The sequence below is a fragment of the Phaseolus vulgaris genome, chromosome 4 (assembly GCF_051622355.1).
Source record: "Phaseolus vulgaris cultivar YP4 chromosome 4, ASM5162235v1, whole genome shotgun sequence".
NCBI classification, from domain to species: domain Eukaryota; kingdom Viridiplantae; phylum Streptophyta; class Magnoliopsida; order Fabales; family Fabaceae; genus Phaseolus; species Phaseolus vulgaris.
Genome location: NC_143501.1, coordinates 50,345,351 through 50,371,494, shown reverse-complemented (window position 1 = coordinate 50,371,494; position 26,144 = coordinate 50,345,351). Strand labels below are relative to the sequence as shown.

The window sequence follows — 26,144 nt, the reverse complement described above, 5'->3', positions numbered from 1 at the left end:
TTCAGTTTGTACAATCCGATTTTTACATTTCAAATGGGAGGTATTACGGATTGCTCAATCCGATACACGCACAAAAATGAAAAACTCATACACAATGACTACATCAACATCTCTCTTACCAAGTTGAACAACTAAAGGACTAAGAACTTGCATACCTTTTCGAATAAGTTTATGGGAAGGGAACCCGTTATCCTAATGGAAGGAATCATCAATGTCAGATTACTCTCTTCCTGAACCATCCTCAAAAGCTTATCCAATATCACCTTCCCAAATTCACAAATGGATTGTACAATTCGATAGGTAACCCCAGACCCGATGTCAGTTTTCGGTTTGTAATTTGGTATTTACATTTCAAAGGATAAGTTTGAAATTTTAAAATTATATGAAAGTGCAAAAAAAATCAATGGAGGTGCATGGAGAATTTGCCCAAGGCAATTGCTTTCCACACATGATGTTTTTTTTTATAGAGTGTATTTTAACTTTTAAGAATTAAATATAAATAATATATTATTCATAACATTATTCATTCTCATATACTTCTAGAAACTATTCAACAAAGAAATTCAATCTCACACCTCCTCGTAATAACAGAAAAACATATTTAAATGTTCAAATTTATTATCTCCCGATATTTTAGTTTCAACTTTAATAGAGTTGTTATTTAGATAACCTATTTCAAATTCCCATTAATGCAAAACAATGTTTTACACAAAAGCTATATAAACAGCTAAAAACCACAATGCATTTAATTATAACATTAATAATCTGAACTTTTACTTCATACACCCCCACACTCTGCCCTACACCCACATCAACCATGTCTAATATTAAATTTATTCATCGAAAATAATAAGTATTTAAAATATGTCTATTTTCTATAATGCAGTGTATAATTCACAATTTGAATTACATTTCCAAAATATATTTTAAATTTATAACTATATTAAAAAATTAGTCTGCATAAATTTAAATTACAGTTTTATATTTTAAAACCATAACTTTAAATTGTATTATAAATAATCTTTTTTTTACTTAGTTCCTTTTTTTATGTTATGAAATATTTGATTTCATTGTTATAACTACAAAATTTACATTACAAAACAGTGACATTACGAATTATAGAATTATATATACAATTAATATTTTTTTTATAGTGAATTCCATAATCTGAATATAATAATAAATCAAATTATTTTTCTAACCTAAATTTAACAAAACAAAAAATCTGAGAATAATGGAAAAAAAAAATGTTTGAAAAGGAAATAGAGTAAAGAAGAAGAAAGGTATCGTAAACAAATTGCTTCTCTATTTCGCTTCTTCTTCTTCATCAGACCAAACCCTAGGCAGAGAAATTTCTGCAACTACGCACGCGCGTGCACCTCACGCACCAAAGCAAACCCTAGATTAACAGAGAAACCCCATGGGAACACCGGAGACGTCGCGGGAACCGTGCCCCGATCGCATCCTCGACGATATCGGCGGCGCGTTTGGCATGGGAGCGGTGGGTGGTTCCGCCTTCCATTTCCTCAAGGGTCTCTACAACTCACCCAAGGGTAATCGCTTTATCGGCGCCACCCAGGCGGTGCGCCTCAACGCCCCACGCGTCGGCGGCAGCTTCGCCGTCTGGGGCGGCCTCTTCTCGGCCTTCGACTGCACCATGGTCTACACGCGCCAGAAGGAGGACCCCTGGAACTCCATCGTTGCGGGGGCCGCCACCGGCGGTTTCCTCGCCATGCGCCAGGGCCTCCCCGCCTCCGCTCGCGCCGCCGCCTTCGGCGGCATCCTCCTCGCCCTCATAGAGGGCGCCGGGATCATGCTCAACAAGTTCCTCAGCGCGCAGCAGCCTATGCCCATCATGATGGACGAGCCGCAGCCGCCGCCACCGGAGGCGGCGGCGCCGGGGTGGATCGGTGGGTTGTTCGGCGGAGGGAAGAAAGACGAAGCTTCCACCTCCGGTGGAAGTGAAACGAAGATTCTTGAGACTTTTGATGCACCCCCTGTGCCCAATTTTGAATATAAGTAAGCAATGAGGTTTGGTCTATAGGGACATGTGATTTGAGTTGAGAAGTTACTATTGATTTCGTTATTGAAAGTTCTATCATACAATGATTTTGGTACTTGTTTTTCTCAGAATAATGTGTAATGTAAGTGTAGTGGTAGGCTTTCATCATATTTATCTTTGTATTTTCTTAATCTATATTGGAATACTTTAAATGTTACCAGATAGAGCTACTAGTGTAACAATGGTGGTTTTGTTTTGAATGCTTAACTTTAAATGAAAATAGAAGTTCTTCACAGATTGAGTGAGGGTCCTGTTTTATGATTTTTGGTTTGGTTGGGGGAAGAAGACATTTTCGTATACCTTCCCACAAGTGACAAATACTCATCAGAATGGGACAACACCTCATTCTTCAATATTCAATATTTTGTATTTAGATTTTTATGGTTTCTTTTTGTGTCCATATGTTCCTGGATTTTAGTTTTTTGTCATGACATGTTCGTGTTAGATTTTTTATGTTCTGCATATATTAGTATTTGTTCACGCCTGATAATACGATCATTGGTGGAGAGTCTTAAAGGTAAAGGTTGGTGTGAACTTGTGAGTTCAGTGAAATTGTAAGCATGGTGGTTTATTTGAGCATTTAAACGTCTCCTTTAGCTAGCTGGAAACAGGAGTTCTTTGCTGTTTTATAAAATACTGTGAATGAGATGAATCTTCAACATTTAGGACATATTATTCCCAATTGTTTCTTTTATTACTGTATCCACCACATTTTTCCTGTTCTTTATATTGGTTTTGTCATGATTTGTCAGTTACTATTGTTGATATTTTTTTTCTAGCTTGGGGACATTGCTATTTTTTCATGATCTAGAACACTCTCACTGGAGACTCTTAAAAGTTCAGTATGAACCAAGAGTCAAACGATCTCTAATGTGTGTTCTTTATTCTGCCTTTTTTTGGGGTGGTGCAAGTGTTTACTTGCATATTTTCCCGGTAGCATTGGTCAATGGTTTTAGTGCTCATGGTGAATTCACCAGTGTTTGCTTGGCACTCTGGTGTTTATGTGTATAAGGCGCACTGGCTGGATGGTGTTATGAACCTCAGCTAGTTTAATTACTTTTTAGAGTAACACTCAATTTGGATCCTGAAAAAATTGCACAATTCAATTTGGTTTTGAAATAAAATCACAGAATAGTTTTTCAAGATTACAATTGTAGAACGATTTTGAAATTTGAACATGTTGACTCATCTTATTTAGCTGCAATGTAACAGTCCATTTGGGAAAAAAAGTTAGAAACACAAAAGAAGTTCAAATTGTTTAAGGTAAGAAACCTCTCCTTGATGCCAGCTAGTGGATGTTAATGGCATTATAAATCTATAATCATCAATTCATTTGTTGTATAAAGATCAACCCACTCAAATTTTGTTTACTGAACACTTGAAAACATGGTTACTCATGTCTATAAATTTATAGATATGACTCAATTTGTCTGTTTCTATAACCTCATGATAATATTAATTGCAAGCTGATAATTGTATCTAATCATACACAATTATTTACTTTTAATCACTTATTAGATACAGTTAATCATAACTTTAGATGTTTAGCTAACTTCATGAAGTGATTAACAAAATATAATAATTATTTATAACTTTTCTTAAAATCTTAATCATTCATAAGACAAAATTAATTATATTTATATCTGTGATTAAACCTGAGTAAACGTGAAATGCAAAACATGAGTAACTGGGATGCTAAGTGTGTATTCTTGAATATATAACAGTGGACATGTTTTGGCTTGGTTGAAAAAAAACACGAATTTTAAATGTTCCTTTATAAAATAAATAATTAAACTATCTTATTTTGAATTTCATCTTAACACTATTTTTAAAAAAATATCAATGTATGAATTATGAAATAAGGAACATGAAAAGGGTATACAGTATTTACAATCACTTCAATCTTTTTCTTTTCAGTTTTGAGTTTATTCTCATAATAATTAGTTAATATTAATCTCTCTTTGTTCCAGGTTACTTAAATACCAAGGAATCTCTGAAGAAACTGTTAACAACGAATTAAAGGGAAATACATAAAATGAGAGAATAAACACACAAAATGAAAAAAAAAATTCTCTTTAAACTTTCCTCACAAATTTAGATCAAGATCCGTAAGAAAACGTAGATATATAATCGATTAGGGGTAGATTATATACTTAATAAGTTATCAATAAATACATTATTTTATAAACAATAAAAGTAAAAATATTTAAATAATAAATAAAATAAAATAATTTAGATTTTAATAGTTTGCAAAGTGGTTTATTTTAATATATTATTATTATTATTATTATTATTATTTTAAAATATAATTTTTATTAATTAAATTTTATAATAATTTTTTTTAACTCTAATATATATTTTAAAATTTACTTTTCAAATAAATTACTTTTAAATTATAAGTATATTAATTTAAAAAAATTAATATTTTACAAATTTTTTTTCCATTTTTTTGTCTCTTCCTTTCAATTTTTAAAATAATGATCTCAATTCAAATGATCGTACTTTCTACTATTGTTCATGTCTTCTATGTTGATATAGACAAACAACACACATTCATAATCAATTATACTCCAATAAACACATAATTGATTATATATTATTATCACATCAATAAAATTAAACACAAATGCTTTACTAATTTTGTCTATTTTTTTTCCTCTCCTTTTCCTAATCTAAATAATTTTATTTTACCTTTTTCCCCCCTCTTTTTCACCCTCTAACTCCATATATGTTGCAACTTTAAAGTGCATCTTTATGCAAATCTTGTAGTCTTTAGTAGTCAAAATTTATTTCATAAAATAATCTTCATTGGGGTCAGTGGGTTGGGTTGTTCACGTTGGACATGGTCAAACTTCATTCTCAGTGGCAGAAGAACAATATTTTGAAAAATTCACTCACTTCACTAATCATAAATTACATACACTCATAAGTTGAGTGGGATTTAGTTGGGTTAAGTGCCACTATCTTATCTTATTCTTATTCATATAATAAAAAATAAGTAGAAGAATGTTTAATCACAAATTTTTCTCTGGATAATGATTACTACACAAATCATTGCACAAGAATCAATATGATCTTATAACCTAGTTTGAAAGGTGTTTGGGTTATAATCATTGATAAAATTTGGAACATAGAAATAATTATATTTCTAATTTTTTTTTATTTATTTAATTAAATATTTTTTTTGGGTTACTTCCTATTTTTTTTAATTTTTATTTTATTGATGTCTTGATCCGTTGACTTGTTTGTTGTCGATTTAAAGTTTATGTTAGTTTTTGATTGTGTATGAAGATTTGGTGGTATTGTTTTTCAGCTACTATAGTTGATTTTAAGTTGACTGATTTTAACAAAGTTATTGGATTTTTTTTTAATATAACAGTTAATATGTATAAGGTTGTATTGTCACTTAAGTGATTCATATTTATTTTATAAAAAAAACTTCAAAAATGATAAACTTTTCATTTGTGGATAGTGTAAAAAGTTGTATGATGAGTTAGTCTCTTACTCAATTATTGGAAGAATGAGTTTTGTGAAAGTATGAAAGAGTGGAAGTTTTGGTGACTTTGTGAGTTAGTGTGTCTGAAACGCAACCTGAATCTAAAACAAACAAAAACAAAATGAACAAGGTTTAGCAATATTTCTACGGCAATGTCTCAATGATACATATTAGAGTGCAATCACAAGATTAGCCTACATCACATCATGACTCATGCACACCACAAGTCTTGCAAACCATGTTACTTGGGCTGGATTTCTTGACTAACAACCCATTTGAAACTTCATTGTCCAATCAAATTGTGATTGGTGAAAAGCAAAGATGCTTCTGTCTAGGATGCATGTATGTATGACAAATGGGGTTCTTCCTCCACCGAGGATGGGTTAACTTTTTGAATTCGTCAAAATTTTGATCAGATAAGTTAATTCTTTTTATTTTTTACACGTTTAGAGAGAGATTTCATGTTTTTGCAATAAAAATTGGTGGTGACCAATGTTTTATATAAAATATTATTTACATTATTTTTTTATATATATTATTTGATTTATTGAAATATGGATGATATTTACTTTATTTTGTTAGATATTAAACTTTCTTTCATTAAAATATTATGATTTGATTTAATTTTATTGTATTTTTATTGTTCAAAATGTGATATAAATGATTATAACCAAGTAAATAGATCTAAAATAAATAAAATTTATAAAAGAAAATTGAAACCTGAATCAACCTGCAGATCCATGCTATAACAGGTAGGTTACTATTTTCAGTTCGTATAAACTTGACGGACTAGCCTACGTATCCTATTTTGGATGGATCAAAAAGGATAGAACTAACCTATTTTGTTCCGATTTGGAGATATCAAAATGGATCGGAATGACCTATTTTGTCATCCTAGTGTATTGAAGTCAAGGTCTTCCATTAAATGGACATTTTATCACTTCTCTATTGTTTGAATGTGACTTGAAGGCTACCACTTTCCACAATTGCGTGTTGCTTGAGTTGGAAAATACAAACAAGACAATCCACATGAATAGACCAAACCAAATGATGTAACTACATCAGATGTTTCATTCCATGTTAAATTTATTACAAAACCAGACAGAGGACCACAGTGTTGGTAAAGAATACCAGAACAATCATCAACACTTCTCCTATGTCCTATGCATATATTGAGTGTTCAGTCCAAGTTTAAAGTAAAAAAAGTCTCAAGCAGAGACTCAGTCTTCTTTCTCTTCCTTTGCAAATCAACTCAAAAAAACCACTACACAAACACATGACAATACCATTTTATTACTATTTAACCATCTTCTTATTCCTCAGCTGTGTGCACTCTCAGACTCAGCTGCAAGATCAAGAACATGCAGTTCTTCTGCGTATAAAGCAGCACCTACAAAACCCTTCATTTCTCACTCACTGGACCCCTTCAAACACTTCCCACTGCTCTTGGCCAGAGATAACATGCACCAGTGACTCTGTCACTGGTTTAACTCTGTTCAACAGTGGAATCCATCAAACACTACCCAATTTCCTGTGTGACCTCAAAAACCTCACACATGTTAATTTCAGCACAAACTCCATTCCGGGGGAGTTCCCAACTTTTCTCTATAAATGTTCCAAGCTGGTGTCCCTTGACCTTGAAGGGAATGAGTTCACTGGTAGCATTCCTAATGACATAGACAAGTTGGTTAACTTGCAGCATCTTAATCTTGGTTCCACCAACCTCTATGGTGATATTCCCACAAGCATTGGAAGGTTAAAGCATTTGAGAGTTCTTCAACTTCACTATTGTCTATTTAATGGCACTTTTCCTGCTGAGAGTATTGCCAACTTGCTCAATCTTGAGTTCTTGGACATGTCCTCTAACTTGGTGCTCCCTCCTTCCAAGTTCCCATCAGGGCTCACCCAGTTGAAAAAAGTGAAGTTCTTTCACATGTACAGTTGCAATCTCTTCGGGGAAATCCCTGAAACCATAGGAGAAATGGTGGCTTTGGAGAACTTGGATTTGTCACGAAGCAATTTCAGTGGAGAAATTCCCAAAGGCTTGTTCATGCTCAGGAATTTGAGCATACTCTACCTTTTCAATAACAGCCTCTCTGGGGAGATACCTGGTGAGATTGAAGCATTGAATTTAACTGATCTCGATCTTGCACAGAACAATCTTGCAGGGAAAATACCTCAAGATTTTGGGAAGCTACAAAAATTAAGATGGTTAAGTTTGTCTCTAAATAACTTGTCAGGGGAGATTCCACAAAGCTTAGGCCGTCTTGCATCTCTAGAACATTTTCATATCATGTTCAATAACTTGTCAGGTATTCTTCCTCCTGATTTTGGTGGCTACTCCGAGCTTAAAACATTTCTGGTTGCAAATAATAGTTTCAGTGGAAAGCTCCCGGAGAATTTATGCTATCATGGTCAGTTACTTAATCTATCTGCTTATTGTAATCATCTGAATGGGGAGTTACCAGAATCACTTGGTCACTGCAGTAGTTTGAAGGATTTAAAAATTTATAGTAATGAGTTTTCTGGTAGCATTCCTAGTGGTCTTTGGACTTTCAATTTGTCAAATTTCATGGTGAGCCATAATAAGTTCAGTGGTGAGCTTCCTGAGAGATTGTCCTCAAGTATTTCAAGATTGGAGATAGATTACAATCAGTTTTATGGTAGGATTCCAACAGGGGTGTCTTCATGGACTAATGTGGTTGTGTTTAAAGCAAGTGAGAACTACCTCAATGGTAGTGTTCCAAAGGAGTTAACAAATCTTCCCAAGCTAACAACTCTTTTGCTTGATCATAACCAGCTCACAGGGCCACTTCCATCAGATATAATATCATGGAAGTCCCTAGAGAATCTAAATTTGAGCCATAACCAACTCTCTGGGAAAATCACAGATGGAATTGGTTATTTACCTGTCCTCAATCAGCTTGACCTGTCAGAAAACCAATTCTCAGGTCAAGTTCCTTCAATACTTCCTAGACTCACTAATCTCAACCTGTCCTCTAATCATTTTACAGGGAGAGTTCCAAATGAGTTTGAAAATTCTGTGTATTCTGAGAGCTTTTTGAATAATTCTGGCCTCTGTGCTGATACCCCAGTACTGAACCTAAGGCTGTGCAATGTTGGCTTTGAAAAGACAACCAAAGGCTCTTCTTGGTCTCTTGCTTTGATTCTGTGTTTGGTGGCAGTAGCCCTTTTGTTGGCTTTGTTGATATCACTCTTGATTATCAAACTTTTCAGAAGAAGAAAACATGGTTTGGATAACTCATGGAAGCTCATTTCCTTTCAAAGGCTGAGTTTCACTGAATCAAACATAGTGTCATCAATGACAGAACACAATGTTATCGGAAGTGGTGGATTTGGCACAGTATACCGTATCCCGGTTGATGGTTTAGACCATATTGCTGTCAAGAAGATCTGCAGTAACAGAAAGTTAGACCGAAAGCTAGAGAGCTCATTTCGTGCAGAAGTGAAAATATTGAGCAACATTCGTCATAAAAACATTGTGAAGTTGTTGTGTTGCATCTCCAATGAGGACTCTATGCTCCTTGTGTATGAGTATTTGGAAAACCGTAGCCTAGATAGGTGGCTGCACAATAAGGGCAAGTCATCAACTGTGTCAGTTTCAATGGATCATTTTGTGCTTGATTGGCCAAAGAGATTGAAAATAGCCATTGGGGTGGCTCATGGTTTGTGCTACATGCACCATGATTGCTTCCCACCGATTGTTCATAGAGATGTGAAAACAAGCAACATCCTTTTGGATGCTCAATTCAATGCAAAAATAGCTGATTTTGGTCTGGCAAGGATGTTAATGAAGCCAGGGGATCTTGCTACCATGTCTTCTGTTGTTGGCTCATTTGGCTATATGGCTCCAGGTGAATATTACATGCCAATCAATCCTTTGCTTTTCTTACTCACAACACAAATATTCTTTATATACCAATGAAATGATACACAAGTTTTTTCTGTTTTCACCTTTAATTTACAAAACTGTCATCTTATGTTCAATTCATTTTCTATTTTGAAAGTTGTTTCCAGTAATTTTCTGCATAAATCTTTAAAAGTAGGATACAGATTTGTCAGTTAAAAGTGAAAGCAGGTGTAAACATGCCTCAAAATTCCCTCTCTTCTTTCATTGAAATAAGTGTAATCTGAAAATGTGCTATACTTGTTGCATTGCAGAATATGTTCAAACAACACGAGTTAGTGAGAAGATTGATGTGTTCAGCTTTGGAGTTGTACTACTGGAGTTGACAACTGGTAAAGAAGCTAACTATGGTGATGAGCACTCTTCTCTTGCAGAGTGGTCATGGCGCCACATAATTGTAGGAAGCAAAATAGAAGAGCTGCTAGACAATGATTTCATGGATCCAAGTTACACAAATGAAATGTGCAGTGTTTTCAAACTTGGGGTCTTGTGCACTTCAACACTTCCTGCTAATAGGCCTTCCATGAAAGAGGTGCTACACATATTGGTCACCATAAGAGAAGGTTTTGCTTTTGGAGAGGGGAATGTTAGGCAATGTGATGGTGTTCCCCTTCTTAAGAATTCTAGATGGAAGAGTAGGTTGGATGATGCTAGTGATAATGATAGTGATTAGTGATTGATTAGTGACTAATGAACAATGATAATAGTCCTCATCAAAACTTAGAACAGGCTAAACATGGTTCTAGATGGAGAAAGTGTAATGTTGTAGTATTAAAACATGGTAGAGTGGTAGAGTTACAACTATTATAGCTTCTTTATTTGTTTCCTTCTTCTTTTTTCATCCTTTTTTTTCTATACTATTGTAGCTCAAGTGTAGAATCTGCATTTTCCAAGATTTTTAGCAGATGCTCTTTTGAGTTTGAACTCCAAAAGTTATCAATATTATCAAATAAACTTAAAATCATTTGATAATTATGAGGAATTTTTTCCCAAAATGAAGACATTCTCACTTTAATTTCTGTTCTTACAATTTTGGGTTACTCCGAGTGACTCCTTTTGTCTTCTTCTTCCGGTCTTCACGGTCTCTAGGCGTGGTGGTCTCTGATTGGTTCTTCCTTTCATCGAGATGAGTGGGAGAAACCTGCAAAGGCACTCCAACGATCAAGTTAGTCCAAGTACAAGGTGCAGGTGAGTTGAGAGAGAAAAATACTTTTGACGCTGAGTCTCCTATGATATTTATACCTTTTGGATGCATCTCAGCTGTCATGGCCCTGCTCGTGAATCCAATCGCGTTTTAATCACGATTTACAACTAAAATGGCTTAATTACAGTTCATTATGGATTTACAAGTTATGTTTGAATTAAGAGAGTCATTCAGCCTTCTCGACCATTCGATCATGTTGGTCTTCTCGACCATCCGATAGTAAAATTTCTAAACTAAACTTGTACACCGGTCACAAATTGATCTTGGTGTATTACTGAAATAAACAACAAAAGAGTTGAAGCTAACTTTGCTGCTTTCCTTGCTTGTTGAATGTGCAGGTTCATTTGAATCAGTGATTGAATCACATGGTTTTAGCTTTTATTTGGTTCAAATATGTTTCTCATCGTTTTATAAGTATGTTATGCATTATTTTCTGTTAGTTTAGTTCATAATGTAACAACAGATCCATTTGTCTTAGTGTTTCACTTCTGATAAAGTTGGAAATATTCTTTAACAGGAGTCTCTGTTATATTGCAATATATTTCTATTTTAATTTACATTATTTAGATAATATTAAGCCTGTTTTCTAACTTAAGGTGTCAGAAGAAAATTAAAAAATAATTAACTCAAACGCAGACAAAAATAATGTTAAAGAAAAATAGAAAATATGTTCTATGAAAACTGAAAAATAAAAATTATCAAATCAAAACACTATTTTTTTTTGTATAAGCATTTCTATATATGAAAAGATATTTTAATATGACTCTTATTTAATTTAATTAATCTTCCTAATTATTTACAAAACAGCATATTTATTATAAATATTCCTATTTCATCCTGTAAAATTAAATTCTACAAATTTTAGTTTCTCCAAAAAAGATATTCCAATATTTGACTATTTTAGACTCTTAAACTAATGACTTGATAGTGCACCTTCTTAAAATTTGAAAATGATAATTTTATTCTTCTTTAAAGTAACTTTTTATTATGAAATTTCTAAAACATTATTTCAGGAATTTTTGTAATAAGATTTCTGGAATAAGATTTTCAGAACATGATTTTTAAAGAATAAATTCTGAAATGCAGGAAATGCATGAAATACAAGTTTTGTAAAACAAGATTTTTGGAATAAGTTTTCTAAAATATATATAATATTTTTTGAAACTATATTAGTGACAACAACGATGATGTGGTGTAGTGAGAGAGGGTATTTTCTTATTTTTAATTGTTAGTAGTGTGGTGAAGTTAGTAATGGTGGGGTGCAGGAAGCAAAAACTTCATTGGTCCACATTTATATTTTCCATTAGTCCAACACAACCTAACCCATAAACACTCTTTCTCCTTTACTGTGTAAAACATTATGAAAGGCTTGAAATGACTTGAAATTTGCAATTATTGCTAAAAGAAAATCCAAAAACACTAAATGGAACATAATGGAAGACTTGGCCACTAAAGTAAAATGAAAGTTCTAAGTCAACCTTAGCTTTTTTTATCATAAGTCCATTGTGATCTTCTTCAAATTAACATTTTTCCTTTTAGACTTTGTTTGGAAGCATTGGGTGAAGAGGAAATTCTAGTGAAAAAAATGAGAAAGTAACTTTTTTTATAAAAACTTTTATGTTAGATATTATTATGCAATTTAACGTTTCGGCTAGACTGATATCTCAAATAACAACAATCATCTGCCAACACATGAAAAAAATATTATATAAAAAAAATATGAGAAAACTAGACCATAATTCATATGTTAATAAAAACGATACATAGATAAACTATTTATTAATAAAGAATTCTAAAAATAAATTAGATAGAAATTTATTATACTAATGAAATAATTTTTTTGAGATGGAGAAAGTAGTTTGATTAAGGTAAAAGTGCTTATTTATAATGATTTAGTTGAATCCAAACAAATCATGTTTTTTAATTAAAATTAATTTGAATTGTTTCATAATTTTTTCCTTTGCAAATATGTTGGGTTTTTTTTTATGTGCACCCTGTATGTTGTTTTGTTGTGTGAAAAATCATTTTTGTAGTTGTTTCATCCCTCTATAATCAATTATCCATTTTTTTTTATAATTGTTTACATGTCTATTTTTTTTTTATTGATAATATAATAATGAGTAATTAAACTAATAATGATAAAAAAATATTAAATAAATTATTATTAATAAATAAAAATATTATTTATTTATTTATTTCCAGCTAAATAACCTATATTTCACTTCTTTCTTACTTTTTCTTTTACTCCCTACGTTATTTTCTTATGAATTATAAAATAAAAAACTGGTTAATCTTTCATATAAAGAATTAAGAAAATATTCATATATTTAAGTATATTTGTCATATTAATGTGTGAAAGCTTGTTTATTTAGTATATGTCTTGAATTTTAAATACCTAAAACTATGAAATTAAATCAAACAAAATTTTAATAATTTTGATGAGAGGATAATTTGATTGGTTAAATTATATGGTAGACATGAGTGTAGTGTTTAAAGAAAAAAATGAAAAAAAAAGTCAAATTTTGGCATTTTCCCTCCCTCCATAGTTCCCTTAGCAAGAAGGCAACAATCATTTTCATAGGCTGGAACCAGCATCTAGATTGAGACTTCATTCACTCATTTTTATCATCATCTGTGATTCAACTTTTCTCCTCAATCAAAGTTCAATCAGAAAACAAAAGTATTGTTGAAAAAATGAAAAATTATACTTTGAAAACTAACAAAAAAATATAATAAAAAATAATTTTATAATTAAATGATATAAAAAATGATTAAAATAATAGTATTGAGAATTATAGGACGAATGTGAAAAAAAGGTGGAGTGTTGTTGGAGATTTCACAGTGCAAACCTCACATTTTAAGCTGATTTGATAAAGTTGAGTTAGGTTTATAGTTCAATTTCTTAACATGATATCAGAGCCATTTAAAGCTTATCCTAGTAAGAGTTTGTTGGGTCTATCGTGTCACCTGCTATCGGGCAGACCACTCATAACATATATTTTCACACACGAGTTGGTAATCTCGACGTCGGCGTGAAGGATGTGTGTTTGAAATCTCATATCGACTACAAATTAAATTGAATTAAATTTAAAGTCCACTTTTTAACAAATATCAATATATCATTATTCAATTCCAAAAAAAAAATTATGCAAAGTAGAAACAAAGGACACAAGGACAATGTAATTTGGTCCAAGTGTTTGTGGGGTTGAAGTGGAAGTTTCTCTATATTGTTCTTTGTAGATATTTCCACCTTCATCAACTCTTTGTGGTACACGAGTGGAAGAAATTTCTAAGTTCAAAGTTCTTGTTTTATATTTAGTTTTATGGTTGACCAATCATTCCTTAATTTTCTCGTCAACCCATTTATTATCCACTATTCTAATTCCAATTCATTGCTTAGAAAATTTGAAATGGGTGGAAAAGTAGAAAACTTTGGTAATGCTGAATATTATTCATATTATTATTTTTTGTGACATGGAAAAAATTTAACTCTTTTTACTTTTGATTTCTAAAATAAACAATATAAGAGTTTAAAATTAAGTATGAAAGTAAACATGTTGGGCAAAAAGAAAGCATAAGGGCAAACCGATTTTAAAATTATATTACCAAGTCAACGTCAATGATACATGATATAACTAAATATGTAATCAGATATTATCAAGTAATATAATATATTAGAAAAAGAAAAATATTTGTTTACCAAATATAATTTCTATAATTAGTTATTATGTGTATCACTCAGTCACCAATAAACCTTAATTAAACAAAATTTATAAAAAAATTAAAGGTAAAATTATGTAGAATATGAGAGAATTAACCAGAAAGATAAAAATTTAACTTAACTGTCGAAAGATCTTTGACAATATTCATAACCGAAGATAAGACCTCAATAACCGAAGATTGAGACTTTAATATTGATGACAAGTCAAAGGAGAAAAATACCTTTTCGTTCCAAATTTAGAGTTTAGGATTTAGGACTTTTCGGTGCAAAATGTAATATTATGTTTTTTGAATTCTGTGTATCTTCTAATTGAGAATCCAAATATGATACAAAAGTTAATCCAAATGTGATACAAAAGTTTACTGCTAACATCTTCTGATAGATATTCTTGAAAGATGTTATTTGAAGAAGGTTTTTCTCTTTTTTTTTTCTTTATTTTAATAGTGAAGATGGCCTAAGAGAATCCTTCACACAAGAATCCTACGAGGAGAAGTTATGATGCAGAAGCAATATATTGCAGCTAGCATAGCATGTGTGTGATCAATGATGCAGAATTTTTATATAGTTATATTATGTGGAAACTTTATATCTATCTAATTTTTATATGCACATAAATTTAATATACAGCTTCACCCACTTGACTTCTATATAAAAAAAATAGACATCATGAGAAAAATTGAAGATCAAAACATCCATTTTCTCGATGTTTACAAGGTGGCCAACAACTGCTATTGTTGCTTCACTTGACCGAAGTGTTCAAACATTGAAGTTTTGATTTCTCTGTTGTACTTTTAGCAGTCCACTTCTATTTATTTTGGCTTTGACTTTCTCACCCGCCAAAATTGAATAATAACAACGATTCTCAATTTTTTCAGCATGTAAAACCAAAACACTGGATTTCAGATCACATATCATGAAATCATCTTTCTCCTGCAACAATTTATCTTCTTTTCTTTTCAAAACTTGAAGAACTCCATCACCAAGATGAAACTATTCACCCCATCATCATCATCATCATCATCATATCTTAACTTGCTGTTTCACTCTCTTGCAATCTTGCTCCTGGTTTTTACTCATGCAAACTCTCAGTCTCAATCTCAGTTGCATGATCAAGAACATGCAATCTTACTGAGGATAAAGGAGTATTTTGAGAACCCTCCATTCCTCAGTCACTGGACCTCATCAAACTTCTCTCACTGCTCTTGGCCAGAGATAAAGTGCAGTGATGATGATTCTGTCACTGGATTGACTTTGTCCAACAATAGCATTCATCAAACCATACCCTCTTTCATATGTGACCTCAAAAACCTTACACATGTTGATTTCTACAACAATTATATTCCTGGGGAGTTCCCAACATATCTTGTCAACTGCTCCAAGTTGGAGTACCTAGACCTGTCTCAGAACAACTTTGTTGGTAGCATCCCTCGTGACATTGGCAACTTCTCTAATTTGCAGTATCTTAACCTTGCTTACACCAATTTATCTGGTGACATTCCTTCTAGCATTGGAACTCTAAAGGAACTCAGAAATCTTCAACTTCAAAACTGTCTATTCAACGGAACCATCCCTGCTGAGATTGGCAACTTGACCAATCTTGAAATCTTGGAATTGTCAGGTAACCCCATGCTCCCTCCTTCGAGGTTGCATGATAACTGGACCCGGTTGAGCAAGTTGAAGTTCCTTTTTATGTTTGAGTGCAACTTGGTGGGAGAGATCCCTGACACCATTGGAAACATGGTGGCTTTGGAGAGATTGGATCTATCTGTAAACGATTTGAGTGGTCAAATTCCCAGCGGTTTGTTCATGCTGAAGAGTCTCAACATAATTTTTCTTTCTAGAAACAATCTCTCCGGGGTAATACCTGATGTGGTTGAAGCATTGAATTTGACCATCATTGATCTTACACAAAATTCCATCTCAGGAAAAATCCCAGATGGTTTTGGAAAGCTTCAAAGTTTAACTGGTTTGGCTTTGTCTATAAATAACTTACAAGGGGAGATACCACAAAGCATAGGCCTTCTTCCATCCTTGGTAGATTTCAAAGTATTTTCCAACAAATTATCAGGTACTCTTCCTCCTGATTTTGGCCGCCACTCAATGCTTAAAACCTTTATGATTTCTGATAATGGTTTTAGTGGAAAGCTACCTGAGAATTTATGCTATAATGTTCAGTTGCAAAACATATCTGTCTATGAAAATCATCTTAGTGGGGAGTTGCCAAAATCGCTTGGTGATTGTAGTAGCCTGATAGATCTGAAAATTTATAGTAATGAGTTTTCTGGTAGCATTCCAAGTGGTCTTTGGACTTTCAATTTGTCAAATTTCATGGTGAGCCGTAATAAGTTCAGTGGTGAGCTTCCTGAGAGATTGTCCTCAAGTATTTCAAGATTGGAGATAGATTACAATCAGTTTTATGGTAGGATTCCAAAAGGGGTGTCTTCATGGACTAATGTGGTTGTTTTTAAAGCCAGTAAGAACTACCTTAATGAGAGTATTCCAAGAGATTTAACAGCACTTCCGAAGCTAACAACTCTTTTGCTTGATCAGAACCATTTCACAGGGTCACTCCCATCAGATATAATATCATGGAAGTCCCTTTCAAATCTAAATTTGAGACAAAACCAACTCTCTGGACATATTCCTGATTCAATTGGTCATTTACCTGTTCTCAGCCAACTTGATCTGTCAGAAAATCAATTCTCTGGTCAAATTCCTAATCTTCCCAGACTCACCAATCTCAATCTTTCCTCCAATTCTTTGACAGGGAGGGTGCCAAATGAGTTTGAAAATTCTGCTTTTGAAACCAGCTTTTTGAACAATTCTGGCCTTTGTTCTGATACCTCAGCACTGAATCTCAGGTCGTGTAATTATAGCCCTCCAAGTGAAAGCAAGGACTCATCTTGGTCTGTTGCTTTGATCATAAGTCTGGTGGTAGTGGCCTGTTTCTTGGCTTTGTTGGCATTGTTCTTGATCATCAGATTTTACAGAAAAAGAAAGAGGGGATTGGATAGGTCATGGAAGATCATTTCTTTCCAAAGGCTGAGTTTCACTGAATCAAACATAGTGTTATCACTCACAGACAATAACATCATTGGCAGTGGTGGATATGGTGCAGTATACCGCAGTGCAGTTGATGGTTTAGGCTATGTTGCTGTCAAGAAGATTTGGGAACAGAAAAAGCTAGACAAGAAGCTTGAGAACTCATTTCACACTGAAGTTAAAATATTAGGCAACATTCGTCACAGAAACATTGTGAAGTTGATATGTTGCATCTCTAAAGAGGACACTATGCTCCTTGTTTATGAGTATGTGGAAAACCACAGCCTTGACAGGTGGTTGCACAGGAAGAACAAGTCATCATCAGCTGTTTCAGGTTCAGTGCATCATGCTGTTCTTGATTGGCCAAAGAGATTGCATATAGCAATTGGAACTGCACAAGGTTTGAGCTACATGCACCATGACTGTTCTCCACCTATTGTTCATCGAGATGTGAAAACAAGCAACATTCTTTTGGATGATCAATTCAATGCAAAAGTTGCTGATTTTGGTCTGGCCAGGATTTTGATGAAACCAGGGGAACTTGCCACCATGTCAGCTGTGATTGGATCATTTGGCTATATGGCTCCAGGTGAATGACATGCCAAAATTTAGTTTCCTTCAAAATAAACATAGCACAACACTTTGATACACTAACATGAGTACTATTTATGCCATTTTCTAATAAAAAACTGGCATTTTATCAGTAATTATTGCCAATTTTAATCATCAAGATTTGAATACTGATTTTTGATTGGGAACAAGAACATTTATATCTTCAATACTTTATCTTAAGTTTTGTCCATAAATACATTGCTTAGTTATTATAAAAGCTTTCATGTTAGGCATAATTATGCAACTTGACATCTCAGCTAGACTGACACCTCAAGTCACAACAATCATTTACTATAACATGAAAAAAAGTATTATTAAAAAAAATATATTGCTTAGTTAATATGAATGGTTTTTGCCATACTTGAACTGCAGAGTATATTCAAACAACTAGAGTCAGTGAGAAGATTGATGTCTTCAGCTTTGGGGTGATCCTATTGGAACTTACAACTGGTAAAGAAGCTAATTATGGTGATGAGCACTCATCTCTTGCAGAGTGGGCGTGGAGGCACCACCAATTAGGAAGCAACATAGAAGAGCTGCTAGACAGAGAAGTCATGGAATCCAGTAACTCAGGTGGAATGTGTAAGGTTTTCAAACTAGGTGTCATGTGCACTGCAACACTTCCTTCTACTAGACCATCCATGAAAGAGGTTCTACAAGTATTGCTTTCTTGTGAAGAATTTTCTAAGGGAGAGATTAATATTGGCCACTGTGATGATGATGTTCCCTTTCTTAGAAATTCAAAAAGTGAGCACAAGTTGGATATTGATAATGATACCTAGCTACATGTTAAGAATCCAAGTATGAGTTTAGGTAAACATCATATAGAAGAAAACATCATAGAAAACTCATATAACTGTTGTGTTAATGTCTTGGGCTGGAGGTGGTATTTCTTGATGGGTTGCTTTTTTGGTCTTTATGGTCCATAAAGACCCAAAAAGAGAAACATTGAAATGCATCAAAAGTGTCATAAAGTAGAAGTACTTCTTTTTTGGTATGTGAGATTAATCCTCATGATGGTGACTAGGTATTAGGATTAAAATTAATTCCCAAGAAGATCTCTCTCAAGTACTTTGTAACTTGTAAATGCACTTAGCTCTTAGTCCTCAATACTTTTTTTTTGTGTGTTCATATTTTCTCCAAAGAAAATTGTGTCATTTTCCAAGTTTTTTCTATAGTTTATGTAAAAAAATACATAATTTTAAGATGGGTACTTGATAATCAAATTATTCTTCCAAATTTATGTTGGTTAGGTTCAAGGATGATAACGAGCGGGTACAAGTTTGACTATCTCATCTCTACTATGAAAGTATAAATTCATCTCATCTCCATCCTTTACTCGAAGAGTTTGAATCTTTTTTATCTCGTCCCCATCTCTACCGAGAACGAGTATATTACGGTCCGTCCCTTATTATTCCAAATATTAATTTTTTTTTATAAAAGATAAGAATCAGGAAAGAAATATTCAGTGTAAAAACAAATACACAATTTATTTTTTCCAATATCAAAGAAAATATTATAATTATATAAATATCAAATAAAAGTATCAAATAACAATAGATAACAATTGAATAAAAGTCAAATATAAGTTGCGAAATAGAAAAAGTTAATATAAGTATTTTTAAGTTACTTTAAAAAATTAAAAGTGTCTTAATAGGAGAATGAATTTTGAGACAAAAATAAAATAAATATTATCCCATCTTCATATCCAAAGTTAGATATTAGCTCTCACAAAATTGGAATAAAGAAAATGAATATGTAACTACTGACCAAATTGGAATAAACAATACTCAGAAAAAATCCAGGAGTGTCACCTTATTGATATCATCCTCTCAACTAAAAATTATGTAAGATGTGACTTTTAGAATAACTATTATAAAAATAGACAAATTTATTATATTCCTCAGTATATGATTTGATGTTAGTAACAAAAAAACATTTATATTGACATTCTAATTATATTCTATTTTGAAACTAAGAAAACTAAAATACTTAATTTATAACATCAAATAAACAGAAATGTGAAAATAGCATATATATGCTAAGAAAAAAAGCATCACAGGAATAGTCAAAAGAAGAATGCTTACTAGAAGGCTTTTGCAGACTTCAATGTTCACATATCTTTTCATTGACTATTCAAAGTGTAAAGGATTTGTGGTGCTTATGAAAAGGCAAAGAAAGAGAAAACAATAGCAAGTTGATGTGATAAGGTTCTGAATTGCTGTCATATTATGCAGCAATGCATCGTGGGAATGAATGGTTTTAAAAACTGTGGCTGTCTCTTTTGGTCTGTGTTCACATTCACACGTGAATCGAGGTCAAAGTTTTGTGGTGATTCACGCAAATTATTCTAAATAATTGAATTAGTTGGCCCTTAATCATAGTTAATCATAGATCAAACCAACTAAAAGCCTTCAAACCCGTGGATTCAGAGTAAAGAAAACATCTCCAAGTTGGAAACCATTACTTGAAGTCTAGAAGATATAATTTTGGTTATCCAATAGCTACTTTAATATGTTTTAGTTGCCCCCATTACTCTATTATTCTTGGTTGAATCTTAGATATACCTGTATACCAACTCTTCAATATATATTACTATATAGCAATGACACTCATACGATATCAATATGAATACGGATATGGATACAGAGAAATATATATAAAACGTAGGATACAGTGACATTGATTTATATATTATATAATTATGAATTATATAAATTGACAATAAAGATTTATATGCACAAGTATGTTTCAGTTTATTTTTTTCTTTAGTAGAAAGATGTTTATCATGGCTGATTCAAAATGATGTGTTTCTTATTTTTATAATCATATAAAAAAATTATACAATAAATTTGAGTTTTTAGAAAATTAATGTATTTCTCCCTTTTAAGATTATGTTAGAATCGTATTTTTTGAATGGGACAATTCATCGATACATGACACTTCATCTATACGTGTTCTATGAGTGTTGTGTCCCATACAACATACCATTTAAAAGACGTGTCTGAATCTGATAGATTGAATGTAATCTTTTGTAAATATTTAATTACATCTTACTCTAAAGATTCTATATCAACTAAAAATATAAATATTTTATACTATATAAATAAATATAAACCTTAGTTTATAAATAAGATTGATTTATAGAAAAATTTACTTCTAGTTAATCGTATTAAATCAAAATAAACATATCTGCATGTAAAGTTGGCATTATGCAGAATAGGTAAGTTGGCACGCCAGTTTTGAAACCAATCATCATTCAATTTGTCAGTCATACTGAGTATGTGATTGGTTGTTGTTGCCAAAAACAAAAGTAATTGATTCTCATACATTATCTCTTCATCATTGAATGGCACCATGAGAGAGAGAGAGATAGAAATAACTCATAAAACAGCATGAAAAAATTAACCTCATCATGTGTCAAAATGCCAATTCTCCCTCTTCTCTCCTTCCTCTTTCTTTTCTTTGCACACTCTCACTCTCACTCTTTGCTGTATGATCAAGAACATGCAGTCCTTTTGAAGATAAAACAATACCTGCAAAATCCACCATTCCTCCATCACTGGATCCCATCAAACTCCTCACATTGCACTTGGCCAGAGATCAGATGCACCAATGGCTCAGTCACTTCATTGACTATGTACAACACCAACATCACTCAAACACTTCCACCTTTCCTATGTGACCTCAAAAGCCTCACACATATAGATTTTCAGTTGAATTTCATTCCTGGGGAGTTCCCCACATCTCTCTACAACTGCTCCAAGCTTGAGTACCTTGACCTCTCACAGAACACCTTTGTTGGTAGGATTCCTGATGACATTCACCACTTGGCTAGCCTAAGTTTTCTTAGCCTTGGTGGCAACAACTTCTCTGGTGATATTCCAGCCAGCATAGGGAGGTTGAAGCAGCTAAGAAGCCTTTATCTTCATCAGTGTCTTTTCAATGGTTCTTTCCCTGCTGAAATTGGGAACTTGTCCAACCTTGAGTTGTTGCATGCTTTCTCAAACCACATGCTGCCTCCCACAAAGCTTCCATCAAGCTTGACCCAGTTGAACAAATTGAAGGTCTTTCATATGTTTGAATCAAACTTGGTAGGGGAAATCCCAGAAACCATTGGACACATGGTGGCATTGGAGAATTTGGATTTGTCAAAGAATGGTTTAAGTGGACAAATTCCCAATGGTTTGTTCATGCTGAAAAATCTGAGCATAGTATATATTTACAAGAACAGACTCTCAGGAGATATACCTGGAGTGGTTGAAGCATTCAATTTGACAGAACTTGATCTTTCAGAAAATAATCTTACTGGGAAAATACCAGATGATTTGGGAAAGCTCAGCAAGTTAACATACTTGTGTTTGTCTATGAACCAATTATCAGGGACGGTACCAGAAAGCATTGGTCGTCTACCATCTCTGACTGATTTTATTGTTTTTCTCAACAATTTATCAGGTACTCTTCCACCAGATTTTGGTAGGATCTCAAAGCTTGAAACATTTCAGGTTGCATCTAATAGTTTCACAGGAAGGTTGCCAAAGAACTTGTGCTACTATGGAAGGTTAGTTGGTTTAACTGCTTATGACAATAACCTGAGTGGGGAGTTGCCAGAATCTTTAGGAAGTTGTAGTAGCCTGCAAAATCTGTGGGTTCAAAACAACGAGCTTTCTGGCAACATTCCTAGTGGTCTATGGACATCTTTGAATTTATCAAGTATTATGATAAATGAAAACAAGTTCACTGGTCAGCTTCCTGAAAGATTGAATGAGAATATTTCAGAGCTGAGCATAAGTTACAATCAGTTTTCTGGTATAATTCCACTTGGAGTGTCTTCTTGGAAGAATATTGTGGTGTTCAATGCCAGTCACAACCTGTTCAATGGTAGTATTCCACTGGAGCTAACATCTCTTCCTCACCTAACAATTCTTCTGCTTGATCATAACCAGTTCACAGGACCACTTCCTTCAGATATAGTATCATGGAAGTCCCTAATAAATCTAGACTTAAACCACAATCAACTCTCTGGAGAAATCCCACTTGCAATTGCTCAGTTGTCTGCTCTCAATATTTTGGATTTATCAGAAAACAGAATATCTGGCCAAATCCCACTTCAACTAGCTCTTATGAGACTCACAAACATCAATCTCTCCTCCAATAATTTGGTAGGAAGGATTCCAAGTGAATTTGAAAATCTTGGGTTTGCCAGCAGCTTTTTGAACAATCCAGGTCTCTGTGCTGATACTGCAGTGCTGAACCTTATCTTGTGCAATTCCAAGCCACAAAGGGCAAGAACTGATACAAGATCTGCATCTCATGTTATAATCACAAGCCTGGTTGTAGCAGCCTCCTTGCTGGCTTTGTTGTCATCATTTTTGATGATCAGAGTTTACAGAAAAAGAAAGCAAGAATTGAAAAGGTCATGGAAGCTGACTTCCTTTCAAAGGCTTAGTTTCACAAAAGCAAATATTGTGTCCTCCTCAATGTCAGAACACAACATTATTGGCAGTGGAGGGTTTGGTGCAGTATATCGTGTTGGTGTTGGTGATTCAAACTATGTTGCAGTGAAAAAGATACGCAGTAACAGAAAGTTAGAGGAGAAGCTTGTGAGTTCATTTCTTGCAGAAGTTGAAATTCTGAGCAATATTCGCCACAACAACATTGTGAAGTTGCTATGCTGCGTCTCCAAAGAGGATTCTCTTCTCCTTGTCTACGAGTATCTCGAAAACCATAGCCTTGATAGATGGCTGCACAACAAAAGTAAGCAGATAGCTCCAGGTTCAGTCCTTGATTGGCCAAAGAGATTACATATAGCCATTGGAGCAGCACAAGGTTTGTGCTATATGCATCATGACTGCTTGCCACCTGTTGTTCATCGCGATGTGAAAACAAGTAACATTCTGTTGGATTCTAAATTCAATGCAAAAGTTGCTGATTTTGGTCTGGCCATGATGTTGATGAAGCCAGAAGAACTTGCTACCATGTCAGCTGTGGCCGGCACATTTGGCTATATTGCTCCAGGTAAAAACAAGTTACAAATGTATTGCTATCTATGAAGCTTGGACACGCCTCCTAAACAGTGTTTCTGTACACACATATCGGACACTGACACGCATAAAACACGTATCTTGATGAAGTGTCCAATTCAAACAATACTTTTTGAACCTCTAACAATTATAGTACGGTTCCAATACAATTTTAAAAAGGACAAATACAGTCATTTCTACACAAGCAAACTTATTGTATAAGTTTTTATTATGATTATAAAAATAAGAATTAAATCCTTTTGAACCAACCATGTGAAACATCTTTCTCCCACAAAGAAAAAACTCAGTCATACTTGTTTACATAAATCTTGATTGTTAATTAATATAGTTCATAATAATATAATATATAGATTTGTGTCTCGTATCCTATATCTTGGAGATTACACATATCGAAGTGTCCGTGTCGTGTCCAGTATCCATCAGTGTCTGTGCTACATAGATTGTTGTTGCTTGAGTTAAATTCTCTATTTAATTTTTCTGTCATAAGCCTAGTATAAACTTTTGTTTCATGTATGATTTGCAGAATATGCTCAAACAACAAGAGTCAATGAGAAGATAGATGTCTATAGCTTTGGAGTTGTTCTGCTGGAACTGACAACTGGAAAAGAAGCTAATCATGGAGATGAATACTCATCTCTGGCCGAATGGTCGTGGCGCCACATTGAGTTAGGGACAGATGTAGAAGATATTTTGGATAAAGAAATTAAGGAAGCTTGTTACATGGATGAAATCTGCAACATCTTCAAACTTGGGGTCATGTGCACTGCAACACTGCCAGCTAGTAGACCTTCCATGAAGGAAGTCCTGAAAATTTTGCTCAACTGCAGCAGCAATTCACTCACCATTGGAGAGAAGAATGGTATCTATGATTCTGTTCCACTTCTTAAGAATTCAAAATGGGAAAATCAGGTGGAATATTATACTGATGATGATTGAATACTGATGAAGTATCCTATCTATCTGTCTGATAAACTTCAACCAAAGGGCTAGCTTTGAAGTCAGAATAGGAGACAATGAAAGTAGTAGCATAAGTAGAGTATCATTAGATAAAGTAGAACATGAATAGGCTCAGATGAACTCAGGTTGTGGATTACTGTAATTGAAGAACTTTGCTGAGTTGGAATGGCAATTAAGCTCAGTTGTGAGGGAAATGCCTTTTTATGATCTTCATTTTGCATTTTGCTGAAGCAAAATATGCTCATCAATGGAAGTTTTGAGACTAATTTTTCAACATGTAGAGATTATGAAAGTGGTGATTATCCATATTTACCTTAGATATAATCACTTTTATAAGTAATAACATGATATGTCAATTGATAAACTCATTGATAAACTCTACTCAAACTTATTGGAACTATTATGTCAATTCTATCCTTGATGATTCCTATTTAATTACAGTGACAATTAGAGATGTTAATTACTTGAGGGGGTGTTGTTTTTAATTACAGTGACAATTAGAAATTATTACTAGTAAAAAGAATATTTAAATTATCAGTAGAGTTAAGTCAAAATCAAAGCAATTTCTCTCTGCACCTCCATGCTTTCTTCCTGCACCTCCATGTTTCCTTCCTGCACCTCCATAGAAGAGGTGAAATGACAACTTTGTCATTTTCTTCATTTTTTCATTGACATCCTTCTTTCTGTTTTTTTGGATTTTAAAATTCCAAACTTTAGAATTAGGAATAAAAAATTGTATTCTAAATTTTAGAGTTGATAATGTATTTTCAAAACAAAAAATACTTTTTAAATTCTAGAGTTTAAAAGTTATTTTTGAAATAAAAAAAAATCTTATGAATTTTAAAATTTGAAAAATAAAATTATATTCTGAATTCTAGAATTCATAATGTATTTTCAAATTTAAAAAGTATATTTCAAACTTTAGAATTTAAAATATAATTTTATATTTTGAATTTTAAAGTTTGAAAAGTTTATGAATTATTTAAAAAAAAACAAATCGTAAGATTTATGAAGTTATGTAGAGCAAATATGTAGGTGGAAGAAGAAATTGTCAAAATTAGGAGTAGTTGATTCTGTT

The 26,144-nt window shown here is 33.2% G+C and overlaps 4 protein-coding genes across 4 annotated transcripts; all 4 read left to right on the top strand.

The window, feature by feature from the left end:
• Positions 1-1,278: 1,278 nt before the first annotated feature.
• On the top strand, positions 1,279-2,297 carry LOC137838183 (mitochondrial import inner membrane translocase subunit TIM17-2). Its single transcript, XM_068647434.2, has one exon. It carries the CDS (start codon positions 1,421-1,423, stop codon positions 2,021-2,023), a length of 603 nt encoding a protein of 200 aa, XP_068503535.2. The 5' UTR covers positions 1,279-1,420; the 3' UTR covers positions 2,024-2,297.
• A 4,226-nt stretch (positions 2,298-6,523) lies between these two features.
• On the top strand, positions 6,524-10,458 carry LOC137838182 (uncharacterized). The gene is made up of 2 exons (XM_068647433.2): positions 6,524-9,433; positions 9,741-10,458. The coding sequence occupies exons 1-2, from the start codon at positions 6,835-6,837 to the stop codon at positions 10,157-10,159; spliced, it is 3,018 nt and encodes a 1,005-aa protein (XP_068503534.1). The 5' UTR covers positions 6,524-6,834; the 3' UTR covers positions 10,160-10,458.
• Positions 10,459-15,042: 4,584 nt separating this feature from the next.
• Positions 15,043-19,291, top strand: LOC137838181 (uncharacterized). Its single transcript, XM_068647432.2, has 2 exons — positions 15,043-18,042; positions 18,438-19,291. Exons 1-2 carry the CDS (start codon positions 15,396-15,398, stop codon positions 18,845-18,847), a joined length of 3,057 nt encoding a protein of 1,018 aa, XP_068503533.2. The 5' UTR covers positions 15,043-15,395; the 3' UTR covers positions 18,848-19,291.
• Positions 19,292-21,271: 1,980 nt separating this feature from the next.
• Positions 21,272-25,340, top strand: LOC137838179 (uncharacterized). Its single transcript, XM_068647430.2, has 2 exons — positions 21,272-24,083; positions 24,633-25,340. The coding sequence occupies exons 1-2, from the start codon at positions 21,461-21,463 to the stop codon at positions 25,043-25,045; spliced, it is 3,036 nt and encodes a 1,011-aa protein (XP_068503531.1). The 5' UTR covers positions 21,272-21,460; the 3' UTR covers positions 25,046-25,340.
• The last annotated feature ends 804 nt before the right edge of the window (positions 25,341-26,144 follow it).